This window comes from Marmota marmota, unplaced genomic scaffold (assembly GCF_001458135.2).
Source record: "Marmota marmota marmota unplaced genomic scaffold, marMar, whole genome shotgun sequence".
Lineage (NCBI taxonomy): Eukaryota > Metazoa > Chordata > Mammalia > Rodentia > Sciuridae > Marmota > Marmota marmota.
Window position 1 is genome coordinate 2,425,414 of NW_025999897.1, and position 16,463 is coordinate 2,441,876.

Sequence of the window (16,463 nt, forward strand, 5' to 3'; positions counted from 1 at the left end):
ATAGGATGCTTACATTTGAAATTTTGAAACAAGGGATAGAGAGAACAAAGGGGAAATTGGGGTGCATCCACAGAACCGTGCTGGTGATGGCTGGAGGCAGCAGAGGTGGCAGAAGGAAGCAGTCTGGTTGTAGTTGGAGATGGCGGTCATCACTGCGCTCTTGGCCCTCTGGAGCCATCGGATTCCTGCCCATTCTTTTGCCTCCAGATAATTCTGTGGGGTCCCTAATATTATTCCATGAAATACTCTTTCTGCTTAGAAGACAGTCTCTATTTCTGCTTTTTCAGTTTAAGTAACTTATGCTCCAGCCAGAGAGAACACAGATGTTTGGGCTTTGCTTGATAATAATTATTGTTGAATCTAACTCCCCTTTGTGCAATTTTCTTCTTTCCACATTAACTGGAGAGTAGGTCATGATTACACAGTCTTTGAATATTTCCAGTGCCTCTAATAGTAACCTTGGGTAACAGAGCAGTTTGTGAATGCGATTTGACTTCACATATAGATCCATTCACTTAGCCAGCTCATGAATTCAGGTCCATAGGAGACTATATTTAATAATGTGAGTTATTAAGTGGGGTACTGGGAACATCTTAGCTACTGCCAGTCCATTCTTAGGACCTTCTCTCCTATGAACACTCACAAGATGGACAGGTAGACTCATGAATGTGGGAACCAGGTATCCTTGGACCCTACCTCAATAAGGAAATAGGATTGTTCTTACTTCATTAAGGGCTTCCCTATAAAACCTGAACGATTTATTGTACATTGTAAGTTTTAATAAAACTTTAATGAATTATGAGTATGGTGTTGTCTTGCCAACATGGTAGTCAAACAACTTTGCATGCAGGACAGGAATTAGTTTGAGGAGGCACTAGGTTGTGACTTTCAAGTAATAGCTTTGGTTTTATGATTATAGGAATTCATCTTATTAATTCATAGTCCGGCCATTATTCTTTCTCTATTGCTAAATCATGGTCTCCCTGGTCCTAAAATGTATGCCTATTCTCTTTGAAAAAAGTCAAAAGCCTTTTTGATTATAAAATGATGGACCCAGTTTAGACGTATAAAGGAAACTAAAAATACTTCTTTTTTCTTCTGCCTCTTTGGTTACTTGTGTATGCTGATCGAGAGTCAGGATAATGTCTATTGAATACTCTGAATGTAGAGAGTTCTGAAGGGTCTTCCAGATTGTCCACTGAACCAGCCATCTACTGTGTTTAACTACCTGTCTGGTGTTTGAATCTGCGAAGGCACTCTATGAGTGTCCCAGTTATGCCGGAATAACCCCACAACAGCATAATTGACTATAAGGCACCAACCACATTCTCAGATGACTTGTGTGTTTGAAAATGTCTTCTAAAAATGGAGCCTACATCTCTCTTCCGGCATTCCTATCTTCTGGTCTTGATTGATTTTTGTATATTAATTTATACTCAGCAATTTTGCATTCCTATATGATGCTAACCTATCTGGGATGTCTGAAATTTCCGTTAGTTAATCATATCTGCAATTGAAATTCTGTTTCTTCCTTTCCTTTAATAAGTTTTTATTGCTTTGTGTGAGGGGGCTAGGGAATCAAACCCAGGGTATTGTACATGCTGAGCCAACACTCTACCACTGAGCTGCACCCCCAGCTTTCCTTCCTTGTTTTATTGCATTGATCAGGACTTTCACATGTGAGACAGAAATGGTGATAACAAGGATCCTTATTTTGTTCCTGACTACTGTGGAAAAGTACACAGAAAGATTTATTAAAGGTTAATTTACTAATTTATTTTCATTTTTGGTACCTGGGATTGAACTCTGGGCCACTGAGCCACTTTCCAGCCCTTTTTTATTTTTTATTTTGAGACAGGGTCTTGCTAGTTGCTTAGGGCCTCACTAAATTATTGAGGCTGGCCTGGAACTTGTGATCCTTCTACCTTAGACTCCCAAATCATGTTGGCAAGACAACCCCATACTCATAATTCATTAAAGTTTTATTAAAACTTACAATGTACAATAAATCGTGTAGGTTTTATAGGGATTACATGCATGCTCCACCACACCTGGCTAAATGTTAAATTAATTTCAGGGATAAATCTGAGCAAGTCATGGTTTGTTGTTATTATTCTGATTTGCTAATGTTTTACACAGGAATTTCATGTTTTTAGTTGAGATTCATCTATAAATCTTCTTTTTGTCCTATTATTGTTCAGTTTTGTTATCAAGGTTCGTGTGGTAGGTTCTACCAATTATTTTCCCAGAAGTCACCTTCCTGAGTCAGCTCTTTTTTCTTCATTTTCTTTCCTGAAGGCTGTTTTACTATAAAATAATAAAGAAAACACTGGCATGAAATCATATAAGCAACTGATCCTCTATGTTAAAAGGATTTTATTTTTGGCCTTGGCATCAACTGGGAAACAGCACTGCAAGAATTGAGAGGGTCCTCCTCCCTTTCTTAAAAGATCATACCCCTCTTGAATACGAAAGAGGGTCCCTTGAACATCCTTCTCTTGGGAGTTGGGGAAAGACCTTATGTTTAATTGGTCAGAAATAGGTCACATGATCTTACCTCCAAGGGTAATGGAATAAGTGAGTATCTGAGATTTTTATTTAGTTTGACATCAAAAATATATGTTTTCTGTTTGGCATACCTTTTTTTTTTTTTTCTTTCTATCTATTTTATGATGCTGAAGATTGAATCCAGGGGCACATGCCTGCAAGGCTAATGCTCTAACACTGGACAACATCCACAGCTGGCTTTCCTTTTTAATTCCCCTGCCTTCTAGGGATTGATTATGTTTTCTTTCAGAAGTTATTTATTGTTTTACGACTCCCTCACTTTACATTCTGAGAGTACTTACCTGCCTTAAAAAGACTAAATCAACAAACATTTCTCTGCCATTCCTAAACAATATTAGCACCTTAGAGTGTTTTTGTTACCATAATTACCTTTATCTTCTGTTGTCTATTACTTAGATTCTATAAATATACCCCAAATTAGTCATTGTTAGTATTTTTAAAACATTCTCTGCTCATTCATATTTGCTCAAATGTTTACCAATTTATTTATTACTTCTAGATAACTCTTTCCTTCCTGAACTCAGTTTCCTCTTACTTAAGTACATCCTTCAGTAGTTCTTTCAATGTGGATCTCTGGGTAGTAACCCCTCTCAGTCCTTGACTGATTTTTATGCCCGATTCTCAATTCTAACTTCCCATTTGTGTGGGCCTGAGGCCACATTTCCTGCCCCCTTATGGGATGACATCCCTGACCCCAAGTTGTCAGGGCCTACGCTGGATTCTGATGTCCCATGGCTTTTTCATCACTCACTGGTATGCTTACCACTGTGGTTCAAGTTTCCCCCGTTCTCTATTACCTGAGGATTTCCCCTTCTTTGTTTTGAGTTCAGCTTTATATTGTTATATTTCATCCTGTGTTTGTCATAGGAAGTTGGGGAGGGTCTACATTAATCTTTTTAGTTACTATTACTGGAAGTCCACATATTCTATTTATAACAAATTTCCTTTTTACTGATGTTTATGACTCTCCTTTAAAATAAATATCATATATTTTGATAGAGAAAACAGATATGACAGAGACAGCTGGATACTTCTTATTCTGTTTCAGCAAAAGTTACAAAGTTTCTAAAATTTTTCTTGATTTTTGGTACATAGAGAACATTCCCCAGGCAATAACTTAAGAGAATGTAATCGCCTGCCAAGAAATGGAATTTTCCATAGTTTCTATTTTCCTGCATTTCCTTCACTTCTTCTTGCTCTACAGAGGTGATCCCAAGGGGGAAAACTGTTCAATATTTGCTTCACACCCTCCACATGAAGAATGCCAAACCTCATATAGAGAAATCTGTCTCTGTAAGGAAGCGATCCTCAGGTCAGACCCAGAGCTCAGAGATTCCTTGTAAATCAACAGCTGGTAGAACTGGTTCCAAATCCCGGGAATTCACAGCTTCTAATAAATGAATGGGATCCATCTCATTTGCATTTCATTATGACTCAGGAATTCCCTGCTACTGCATCTCTGGGCAGATAAAAAGGCTTTGGTTTTATCAGCCCCAGGCCATTGCCCCAAGATACTGGCCTGGAACTTCCACCTGCACTGCTAACAGAACCCAAAGTACAATGCAGAATGGCCTATTTCACCCTGCCAGAGAGTGAAGCCCATGTTGGAATGGTGAAATCCAAATATGGCTCCTCTGAGAATCGTTTGTGTACATACAAGTCATGGAGAATGGATGAATATTCACAGGGTCAGTGAATAAACTGGGGGTGCTGTCCAGCAAGTAAGTTGGAAAGGCTCTGAATAATCACAAATAGGCCAACCAGAGAGGCCACAGCTGGGTATAAAGTCAGCTGTGGAAAAGCTAATACCACACTGGTTTGCTGGGGTTGACAGCTAACTTTAGTACAACATATTTCATGTGACCTAGGAAAGAAGTGAAGGGAAGAAGGAGGCCTGGCTGGGTGTACTGGGTGTGGATAAGATCAGAGAGCCCTAATGATCAATTGTGCCACCAGCGATAAGAAAACAGCAAAAGATTAAGAATACATTTCACAAAACAAATGGTATTTTTGCATTAGAAAATGATGGTTTCTGATTCCTTTCCAATGCAGAGTGACAGCCTCTACTTGGGAAAAGTTGAGTTCACTATCACTCTGGTCACAGGTGCCTATTCATTTTGTCATTTCTCTTTGAGGACACCTGAGTAGCTGCTTGACAGTAAATAGAAATCCACTGCCACCCTCAGACTTTCCCTACAATTTCTAGGTATCTTTTTCTATAGTTGACGCCAAACAAGGGACAAGACTAAGTCATTTGATTCTTAAGGTCAGATTTCATCTTGTGCCATCCAAGGGCGGGAAAGGGAAGGGGTAAGTTCCACTGAAAATGCAGCTGGAGTCCATTTCACAGAATGCAAGGAGGGTGGGGTCTGTTTTTGGAAGCAATGAGATTGCTGGCTTTAGAGGGTGGGTGAATGGCTCTCCAAGTGACCTTTTCTCTCCTGGACACTCACAGCCTTTATCTCAATGGCACCACGGGCTCAGGTGCGAGGGATTCCTGTGTGTATCGCCCACTGCCATGACTTACCTGTTGAGATACACCCGTTTCTCCGTGAACTGCCCATTGCCATGGTGAGGGTCCTCGAAGGGCTCATTCTGGACGACCTCCACCCCTTCTCCTCGGTCACTCTGTTCGTGGCTGTGCTTGCTTATCATGTACAGCTGTCCAATTTTGTACTATAAAGCACACAGAGACAGAGACAAAGAGGTCAGCCCCCCAGCTTGCCTCTGACAAATCCCCCTCCCACCGTGGCGCCGGAGCAACTAATGACATCAGCACCTTCTGCCGAGAAAAGAAAGCAGGCACTCGTGCCTAATGTGACTTTTCTCTGGGAGCTAGGAAGAGAACTAGTGTGAGCAGAATGCAGAAACGGCATGTTCCTGCAAATGTTCCGCATCACCTTGGCAAGTGCTCCCTGGGGTGGCTGGCAGTCTTTAAGGTTCAGCGCTGACCAGCCCTTCCACAGCAGCAGGGGAGGGGAGTGCAGGAGTCTCGCGTTCCATCCTGGTCCTAAGGGTTACATGGAGCTAATATCCTATTTGGCTTGGCCAAAGGCTGCCTAGGGTGTGTTGCTTCTGTCCCTGCTTTCTGCCTAACCAGCAGGATTGCTGGACGTGGACTATTATGTGCCTCTACTACCCCTGGAGGTGCTCATCTCTCCTGGAGGCCCTAGTATAGCAGTTCTCACAGGCAACTGGACACCACCTGGAAACTTTTTATTTTTATTTTTTCCCCAGTTCAGGAACTAAACCCACGGAAGCTTAACCACTAAGCCACATCCCTGGCCCCCTTTTTTTTTATTTTTAGATAGGGACTAAGTTACTTTGGGCCTCACTAAATTGTGAAAGCTGGCCTCAAACTTGTGATCCTCCTGCCTCAACCTCCAGAGTTGCTGGAATTACAAGTGTGCACCACTGTGCCTGGCTTCCTGGAAGCTTTTTGAGGGGAGAGAGGGGCGGGTACTGGGAATTTAACCCAGAGGTGCTTAACCACTGAGTTACATCTCCAGCCCTTTTCATTTTGAGGCAGGGTCTCGCTAACTTGTTGAGGCTGGCTTTGGACTTGTGATCCTCCTGCCTCAGCCTCCCAAGCTGCTGGGATCCTGGAAGCCTTTTCAAGCTCCAAATATCCAAGCCAACAATGGCTGGAACCAAGTCTAAGAACCTAAGCTCTAGAAGGGCGCATCACATGAGAACCAACCTCAGTATCTTTAACTCCTTTTCATTCAACTCCACTGTAGGTGCCTGGCCTCCCAGCCCAAGTCCCAGAAGCCACATGTCCTACTCTAAAAATGACAAAATGGAGAAACATACAATAGGAACATTTTCTATTCTTCAGGATGTTTCACTCTCCTTCCTGCCTCTCTGAAAATGCTGGGGCCAGCCGGCATTTCGCTCCCCAGTGCACTTTCAAAACGACAAAATTATTTTGATGGGGTGAGGAGACAGGAGGCAGGAAAACGATGTTTGCATGAGAAACTAGTCTGTTGAGGGTCAGAGGCAGAATGATGTGACCCTGCTCAGTCCCTCCTGCAGATGAGGCGTGAGGTAACACAGACAGAAGTCATTGCCACCAAGACTCTGAGACTTGGGAGCGGGGCCTGAGTCTGCAGCAAGCTAATGACGACTCTGGTTTGTTCTCAAAAGGACTCTGGCCAGACATCTCCCCGGCCTACGTGCATAAGAGAGAAATGAATGAGCCAGCAGTGTACACGCGGTGGAAGGACCCTCTCGTGCTGAGGCAGGTGCAGGGAGGGGAGTGTGAAGAAGCTCCAAGCTGAGGGACCAGGCCCAGTAACCATGACGACAGGAGTGGGCTGGAGCTGGCTGGGTCTTCTCTAAGGACTATGCTTCCCATCTGGGCCACACCCCTCTTCAGAAAGGTCTGTGTTTAAAAATGCTTTCAATATGAGTGCATTTGTGCAGATGCAGGGAGAAGACAGTGCTGAGGATAAGAGCAGGAAGAGGAAACTGGAAGATCAAATCCATTTTAAAGATGAATTAGGATCAGGATCAAAAGCTTGACCTGGCTTCCCTGAGGTCCAGTTCTGCTTTTACTTTTGTTTCCAAAGACTACAATGCTCAGGGCTGAGTTGTAGCTTAGTGGTAGAGTGCTTGCCTAGCATGAGTGAGGCACTGGGTTTAATTCCAGCACCAATATAAACAAACAAAAATAAAGGCCCCAAAAAGGAAAAGGAAAAAAAAAAAAGACTATAATGCTCTTTCAAAGTGGGCAGTAAGAACAAGCTCACAGATTGGAGATTTTCGAGCTATACCTTGAGATCAATGCCCCACCTTACACTGACAGGAACAGGAGCCTGAATAGGGTGCTTAGCTGCTCAGGGGCATGGCCTTCACTGTCAGGTACTTTGGACTTGATGTTGAAAAAATATATGTTTGTTTGATGAAAAATTATTCAGCCATAAAAAAGAATGACATACTTATGCTGAAACTGCTTACTGGGCATTGTGGGTTGAAGTATGTCCCCCAAAGTTCACATGGTTAAGTCCGAACCTCAGAATGTGACCTTATTTGGAGACAGGGTCTTTACAGAGGTAATCCAGCTAAAATGTTATTAGGACGGGCCCTAATCCAATGTGACTGGTGTCCTTCTTATGAAAAGAGGAATTTGGACAGAGTCAGAGAGGCCAGAGAAAGGTGAAGAAATGATGGTCACGTACAAGGAATAGACTCTCCTTCGCAGCCTCCAGAAAGCAGCAGCCCTGCTGACACCTTGACTTCAGACTTCTTCCTCTAGGCTTGGGAGACAATACCCGTCTACAGTTGTAAGCCACTGAACACGTGGTATTAGTCATGCAGCCTTAGAAAATTAGTACAATGGGTATAAAGGTTCTTTGGGCAGGGGGATAAAAGTGTTTTGGATGGCAATGGAGGATGCACAACATTATGAAAGTTCTGGATGCTGCTGTTACGTGACTTTCATCTTGATTTTTTAAAAAGGGTAGACTAGATTCAGGAACAGACATCCTTAACCAAAAGTCCCTATCTTCAAGTGTGTGGGGTTTACAGAAGAGCTGGGCCAAAACATCAGACCATCTGCAAAAGCTCCAACTCACATATTAAAAAACGTATAGTACCAAGGTCAACACATGACACAGAAAAGCCATTAGCCAGAAGCGAGTCAGCCCTGGCTGGGCTCAGTTCAAGTGCTTCCTGCTCTGCAGGGACGCGAACAGAACAGGGAGGCAGTGTAGGCTGATTCACGGGTGGCCAGTGGAGGGCCCAGCCTCACGGATCATTCTAGCGTCTCCAGCGCAGGGCAGACGCCAGCCTTAGCTCACTGTGACAGCATCGGTCTGGGGGTGACCTGTAGGTGCGGGGGTTGGCAGGATACTCAAGCCCAGACACCCAGATAGGCAAGACTCTGTGACTGTCCTCTCTGTCCCTCCCAAGAAAATCAGGCTGGCTCTGCTCTTTGTTTGTGGTCATTGGAGCTGGGCCATCCAGAAGCAGTTTATGATGTTGTTTTGTTTTTAAAGCACAAATTGATTCGCAGACATAAGCAGCAAACAGTTTGGCCCCGAAACCACTTGTTTTCTACATCACTGAGGATCCTCCTAAAAATGCCAAATCCCAGAGCATTCTAGAACTACATTCAGCATTGAGTGAGTGTTTGAATAAGGGGGAATTCAGTGCTGAATCCCGAGGCGGAGCACGGTGGGGGAATTCGTCAGTGCTTGCTCAGGACTAAGGTGTGCCAGGCTGGAGTGTCCCTTCTTTAGGATGGCCTATTCTTTACCCACACATACCCACCCCACTGCCACCACTGGTACTGGGAATTGAACCCAGAGGATCTTTACCACTGAGCCACATCTACAGCCATTTTTATTCTTTTTATTTTGAGACAGGGTCTCACTAAGTTGCTTTGAGAAACTAATGTGACTCCATTTTTGAGAAACCAGCCTCTACCTCAGAGCAAAGCCTATCCAAGGAAGGGGGCGTGACCCTTGTCCTTGGAAAAACCCCCAGAGCACTCCTAGGCACATACCTACCCTGCTGAGTTGTTTTTCTGTAAATAACAGGAGAGGTCTGAGGCGCCAGGTGTCCCTGACTCAGTGAGGCTAGATTAGGACCCATAGCAACCCCCCTAGCAACCTCCAATCAGCATGAGACATGGAAAATACCTGGAATGCCAGATGACCCCCAAGTAGTTTAGGGTGGTTGATAATGTGTTGGGAAACCATGTAGTTTAGCACGTACACCCCTCGTGGCCTAAACCAATCAGTTCAAAGGAATCCCCCTCTTGTACTAACCAATCACCCCTACCCAACTTGTTCCCACCAGTGAATGTGCTAATCAATGTTAAGAGTTGTTGTTTGACTTTCCCACGGTATGGAATGATTTGCTGTGTGATGTGACGCATAGAGTATCCCCTCAAAAACCTATAAAATCTCACTGAACAAAGGACCGGGACTCACTCCCTGGGACCGCTGCGTCGGGAACGGTTGTGAGTCCAGGCTTGAGCTTGCAATAAAGACTCTTGTGTGACTGCATCGGATTCGGCTCCTGGAGGTCTATTGGGGTCCCAAGAATCTGACATAACAGCTTAGGACCTTGCTAAATTGTTGAGGCTAGCCTCAAACTTGCCATCTCCAGCCTCAGCCTCTGAGTCACTGGGATTACAGGCATGTGTAATCCACAGTGCCCAGCTAGGAGGCCTATTTCTTTTTGCCTTTTTTGTACTAACGTCTTACAAGGTTCCATCCTTAACTGAGTAAAAATACCACATCTCTGATCACTACTGCAAACAAACTTGTTTGTTGAAGGAAGGTCTCAAAATCGAAAGACACAGAGGGTTCTGAAGACCTCAGACTTGGTAACAGAATTGATGATGATGATGATGACAGCATTGCATAACTTTAGTGACTGCCCATTAGCAAGAGGTACTGATTAAGTGTTTTGAATTCATTTCTAATACAATGATTCAGCCAGGTAGATCTCTACAAATGAGGAAACTAAGTCTTAGAGAAGTCAAAGACTTTCTGTAGTTTCTACACAACAGAGCTGGGATCTGTGCACCACAGGTCAATAATACTCTTTCTACTCCACCTGTCTTTGAGCCTTATATCTTTCACAGGTGAATTGATTTAACAAGTCTGATTTAAATCACTATGATTTAAAAGGATGGGGGTTGTCAGAAAGTCATGCCTCTGAACTTTGCTATTTCAGAAGTTGAGTAACAAAAGTCTGACTGAAAGATCAAAGTTGCTTAATCTGTGATCACATATGGAATGCAGGAGCAATTAGGCTCTCACTTTGTAAAATCTATTGTTATAATTCCAGAGTTTGGGTAATCATCATTACAGGCAATCATGATTAGAGACAGCTCCACACTGCAAGCTGAGCCTCTGTGTGAGCTATCAGAATAGCTACCCCAAATAATTATTTTCTCCATAGTCAAATAACATCATGGGGATTCAGATTTTTCCCACTCGTGCATAGAGTGGTGTGTTTCAAAGTGCTGCAGAATTTGCACCAGAGAGAACTACAGAACGTGTCTGGAGAAGCAGAGCTGGTTCATCAGGTAATGCTTTTACAAACTATAATGCTGAGAACCATTGAGTAACTTCCCAGTTCAGCCTTAAACTATGACTTCAAAAAGGTGACTCCAAGCCCCAATTCTGAGTATGGCAAAGGATTATGAATTGAGCACTATCAATACTTTCGACCTCATCCTTAACTAAAGAAATACAGGACCCAAAGTCCTAGGTTTAACAGAATTCCAAGCTACAAAGGACGTTCACTTAATGCTTCTCCAACTGCTGGGCTCTGGAGTTCTAGCATGGCCCACCTCCCATACCCCCTACCCTAGAAAACCAAGGGGTGTCATCTTCCTCCCAACTGGCCCGTGTCCTCCCTCTCCTGTCCCCTTTCTCTTCCTCCATTAATCCCAGCTCCATTTCTAAACATCAGGATGTGACAAGTGTAAGCCACTGCTTTCTAATAAACATGACTTTGTCTAGGAGGACTTACTCCCTGAGGATATGACTTGGGATGACGAGGCCCCAAGTAAAAAATCAGAATTTATAATTACTTTGGCCTTTACAATCAATATGAATGGATGCCATATAACCTAACAGGCAGAGAAACACCTGTGCCTCCGACTCAACATGAAATTACGTTATTTTTCCATCTGTGAAACGTGTCTGATTCTTGCCACTCTGTCTGGCTGTGTGTCTAGAGGAAAAAGCAGAGGGTGATATAATTTGGCATTCTTGCAAGGTTCTCATATTATCCATATTGCCCCTGGTGCATTTGTTGAAACCTTTCTTCCAGTCCTCTCCATCTCAATACATGAACCTCAAAGCACAGTGAAGCAATTGTTCCATGGTGTGCAAGGCACGCATTGAAGAGAACATTTGAAAGGTAGAATACACAGGGTTCAGGCTCGGTGCCAACTTCACGCCAGGTGGTGTCAAAATTGTAATTACACACAGGGAAGGAGATGCAAAGGACCCAGGTTTTAATAACCTCATCTCAAAAAGCTAGAGGCTAGAGCTGTTTTCGATAATCCCACAACATAGCTAAAGCACCAGACAAATGTTCTGCTTTAGTGGCTGGCAAACTATGTGCACTGGTGCCTGCTTTTTAAATAAAGTTTTATTGGAACACATCCATGCTAATTCATTCTGTGGCTGCTTTCACACTACAGCAGCAGAGTACAGAAATTTTCACAGAGGATGGATGTATGGCTCTAAAAGCTGAAACTATTAGCTATTATTTGGCCCTTTACAGAAAAAGTTTGCTAACCCCCATCCATGGGTACTGGGCCCAGTCTGGACCTACCTAGTAAGCTAATTAGAGTATAGTAGTTTCTTGCTATATGTGACTAGTGACCACTTGAAATGTGACCTGTGTAATTGAGGGACTTCATGTCAAATTTTCTTCAATTTTAATTTAAAGACAGATGCTTGGTTCATTTGTTTAAAAACCTTTAACTATATTTCAAACATCTTGGGTATATGACTTTACTCTTTCAACTGGAAATTTTATAAAATCTAAACACAGATCAGGTATCTCCATTGAAAATTTAGCATGTGACACAAGACTGCTGTAGAAGTGAAATGCACCCTAGATTTTAAAGATTAACTACCAAAGGAGGAGTAGGAGAAAGAGAAAAAATTAACTCATTAGTAATTTTTCTACCGATACCTATTAAAATGGTAGTATTTTAGATATATGAGGCTTACTAGAATATATTCTTTTGTGGGGGGGGGGGTCCTGGGGATTGAAGCCAGGGGCGCTTTACCACCGAGCTACATCCCCAGCCCTTTCTATTTTTTATTTTGAGACAGGGTATCACTAAGTTTGCTGAGGGTCTTGCTAAGTAGCCCAGACTGGCCTTATCCTCGAAAGTCACTCTGATTACAGGAGTGGGCCACCATGCCCAGCTTTACAGCATGTTCTTAAAAATAACTTTACCTGTATTTTTTAAAAATGTTTTTAAAAGTGTGGCTATTAGAAAACTTTAAACTCCATTCATAGCTCTTATTGGCAACTCATAAATTTCTACTGGGGGCTGGTGTTGTAACTCAGTAGTGGAATGCTTCCCTTGCACGTGCGAAGCACTGGGTTCAGTTTTCAGCACCACATAAAAATAAATAAAATAGAGGTAATGTGTCCATTTACAACTAAAAAAATAGATTTTTAAAATTTCTATTAGATGGTGCTGGCCTAGACCCTGATCTAGACCAGCTAAGATTCAACACACCTCATCAAGACTATGGAGGCTTGGGCTGGGGCTGAGGCTCAGCGGTAGAGTACTTGCCTAGCATGTGCGGGGCCCTGGGTTCAATCCTCAGCACCACAAAAAAATAAATAAATGTATTGTGTCCAACTACAACTAAAAAATAAATATTAAAAAAAAAAAGGACTATGGAGGCTGGCTGGTCAGGAGGCAAGAGGCAGGCCACAAGCTTCCAAGCACGGTAATTAGGGTGGTGCCTGGAGAAGCCCTTCCTTCCCTGCTATTTACTTGGGCCTCCAAAGAGGTGATAATTGTTCACAGTGTGCTGCAGCAGAGAGCACAGGGGTTTTAGAAATGAAATCGTGGAGCCAGTGTCCTGATCCTGCCCTTGGCTTGGCTTTGTAACCTTAGACAAACCATATTTTGTTGACATTAAAAATGGGACTAATAAAATACCTACAGGACATGGTGAGAATAAAGTAAGAAAAAAATTCACAAATGCAACTGCTTCCTAAATTATAAAACTGTATATAAACTGCCACAGCTATCATTCCTTCTATTTTGCACCATGTCTGACCTGGATTTGCAGATCTGTTCCATTCATGTCCCTCTTATGCTGCAGTTCCACGAAGTGAAAGACAGGGAGGCAACTGCCAAAGACTTTTATCATGCAGAAGCCAAAGAAAACCTAACTAAGCACTGTGGTGCATGTTTGTAGAACCAATTACTTGAAAGGCTGCGGTAAGAAATTTGCCTGAGCCCAGGAGTTTGGGACCAGCAAGGACAACATAGAGAAACTGCATCCAAAAAAAGAAAGAAATCAAAGGAAAACTATGACCATCTGCTCAAGACTATCTTTTCCTTCTGCAGAAGTTTCATTTGATGGTAGTGACATCAAACATTTTCAAAAGCATTCTCAAGAGTGTAAGAACTTCCACAGATATGAGACGCCTGAAGTTGTCAAATTCATGGAGATAGAAAGTTGAATGGTGTATATCAGGACTAGAAACACAGGGGACTAGGCAGTTAGCGTTTAATGGGTACAGAGTTCTGGTCTGTGCTGCTCGTGATGTGTTGCAGCTAACGACCCTAGAAGAAGGAAAAACATGATTAACTGAACAAAAACACATTCTGATTCTTTTGACCTTAATACCTGTCTACAAGGACATGTTCCTCATTGACCTTGACCTCCCCTTAGGTTGTTTCTCATTCTTGGGTTCAATCTGAGACTGACTACAGCAAGAGCAACTCCTGTTCTTTTGGGGAAAGTGTCTACTTTTACCTCCAGGGACTGATTTGGGCTCTGCCCAGGGTGAGGACATAATCAGCTCACCCCTCAGTCTTCTAAGCTCTGTGATTCAATGTGCAGATTTCTCCATGCAGACAGGGAAGTTGGAGGGAAAAAAAAAGTGTGTAAAGTTCTTAGGTGTTTCGTCAGATGTCACTCTGTCAGGTCAATAAACCACAAAAACCAATATCCGATCCCACAAAGAATATACAAACCAGCAGCTCATATTTCAGGATATCAGCACATCATCACATATTTATCTTTTCTCCCGGATTTTTATAAGCAGTCCTCTGAGGTGTCTTGTTTACGTAATACCTAGGTCATTATGCCAGGGTGTAGGAATGAAAAAGCTGATAAAAAGATCTAAGAAGAAGCTGGGTTATTGATATTAAATTTTTTTTAAATCCCCCTTTTGTGACAAACTAATATAAAGCAACACTGTACAGTGACGCTTAACCCATCAAAGTTTTGCACTGAACTGAATAGAAATCAAGCAACTCACTACAAGGGAAGGGCCCCAATATATCTTATACAGATGCGAACACACCATTACCCCTTGATGGCTGCAAGACTGCAGATTGTTTGGAGTACACTCAGTCCCCTCAGAGAATCATCTACACAAGAGCACAGGAGAGTTACAATGTGCTTTATAGCATGTGATGAGTAAAAGCACACATTGATGCATCTTCCAACACTGATTGCATTAGGGGGTGGTAGTCTGGCCCCAAGGATTCATTTGACTAACAAATGGAAAAGCCAAAATGGTATCAAGCAGCACTTACAGGGTTTTTATAATATAAAATAGGCAGTAGGTATGTGTCATGCTTTGTATTTATAAATGAGAAGCTAAACGAATCAGCCATTAATGGGAGGCCTGAAGAACCATTAGGAGAGCAAAGACAGGAACTTGTAGAATTGAACTCAAAGTCATTAGGGGAGTTGGCTCTAGGGGCAGAACATGGGGTTCCTCCATAAATTGGTTCGGAGACTGTCTTAAAGCTTGTACATTCTGGATCATTCTTTCAACAAGCATGTCCTGTGTGCCAGGCCTCACAGACACTGGAAGCAGAGCTGTGAACAACAGACCTGGTATCTGGCCAAGAAGAAGGTTTCTTGAGGGTTTCGCCTGGAAGACAGAAGGCTGCCAGCTGCAGGAATCAGAGCTCTCTAATGATTTGCCAAGAAAAGTGAAACTGAACACAATTCAAGTAAATGATGAGGTCTGGTGACAGGCCTGACCTTCTGCAAGCAATCCAGACTGGCATTTGCTGGGGAACATAAACCTGTAGCCAATAACCGGACCCAAAAGGGAAAGAACCAAGACAGAACTTTGCTGGGACATGGAACCTGCACCATCTAATTCCAACTCCTCTGTCAATGATCATCTCAGTACCTTGGCCTCATGATTGTGGTGTCCTGAGAACAGAGGTTCATCAACTATCAGGGTACCAGGGTCTTTCCAGAAGGAGAGAACTCCCTGTTTGGGTGCTGCTGACTTCAAGTCAACCCTTCGTGAAATCAGTTATGAAAATAACCCAAAGCATCATGGGGAGCTGTAGTACAGGTTCAAAGGAGAAAGACACCAAGGAATGACAGTAGTCAGTTGCAGTGTCTTTGAGACCTTCCCGAGAGCAGAATGCAAAGCAGAGCACTTGCTGCTTTGCATACAAGTGAACAGTGGCTGTCCTTAACATTTTCAGAGTCATTCAAGCTACTTCAGGCCTAGCAAAACAAGATCTCAGGAGAGAATTTCAACCCGAAGGTCACCAAACTTCTTTGCTTGCTTAAGTGCTAGCTGGCTCAGCAAGACTCCAGGGGTAACTATCCAGCAATGTTGAGAGAGAAGCAGAACCAAGTCTTAGCTATGAATCTAAGCTTGGAAGGTTCCAGCAGCTTTCCTCTCTGGGGGATAGGCTGAGGGTACCAGGGACCTGGTGCTTGTAGACAGAGGGTGTGTGGCTGGCTGCAGGGAGGCACTGCAGCCTAAGAGTCTCTTCCTTGTTAGAAAACAAATAGAAAAGCGGAATGAAAAGCAAACGATTGACAAGTCCTGCTCTCCAGAGACAGCTAATGAAGACAGGCAAAACAGAGTAGATGGGTACATTTCCAGGAACTGCTACATTAAAAAATCTATCTTCTGAGCTTCTATTGCACTTTGGACTCATTCTAATGACCTGGAGAGATTCTACCAATGAGTACTTTTAAGGTCCAGTGGTGACCTGTCCTTCACTGCATCAATAGGGGGCAGTCACTCTGTCTCTGTACATCCTCCTGAGGGTGCGAACAGGTTCCCTAGGCAACACCATGGTGAAATATATTTACCATGGTTTCAAAGAGTTGGGAGAAAAAAGAAAGCAGATGAAATGACCAACAAAAAGTATTGTTTTTGTTTTTAAATAG

The 16,463-nt window shown here is 43.0% G+C and overlaps 1 protein-coding gene across 1 annotated transcript in view; it reads right to left on the bottom strand.

Moving 5' to 3' along the window:
* Pitpnc1 (phosphatidylinositol transfer protein cytoplasmic 1) overlaps positions 1 to 16,463 on the bottom strand; it is a 189,141-nt gene that overhangs the window by 123,579 nt on the left and 49,099 nt on the right. Inside the window, exon 2 of the mRNA XM_048798202.1 lies at positions 5,096 to 5,244. Within this exon, the coding sequence (XP_048654159.1) occupies positions 5,096 to 5,244 (149 nt within the window). The remainder of the gene's footprint in view (positions 1 to 5,095; positions 5,245 to 16,463) is intronic.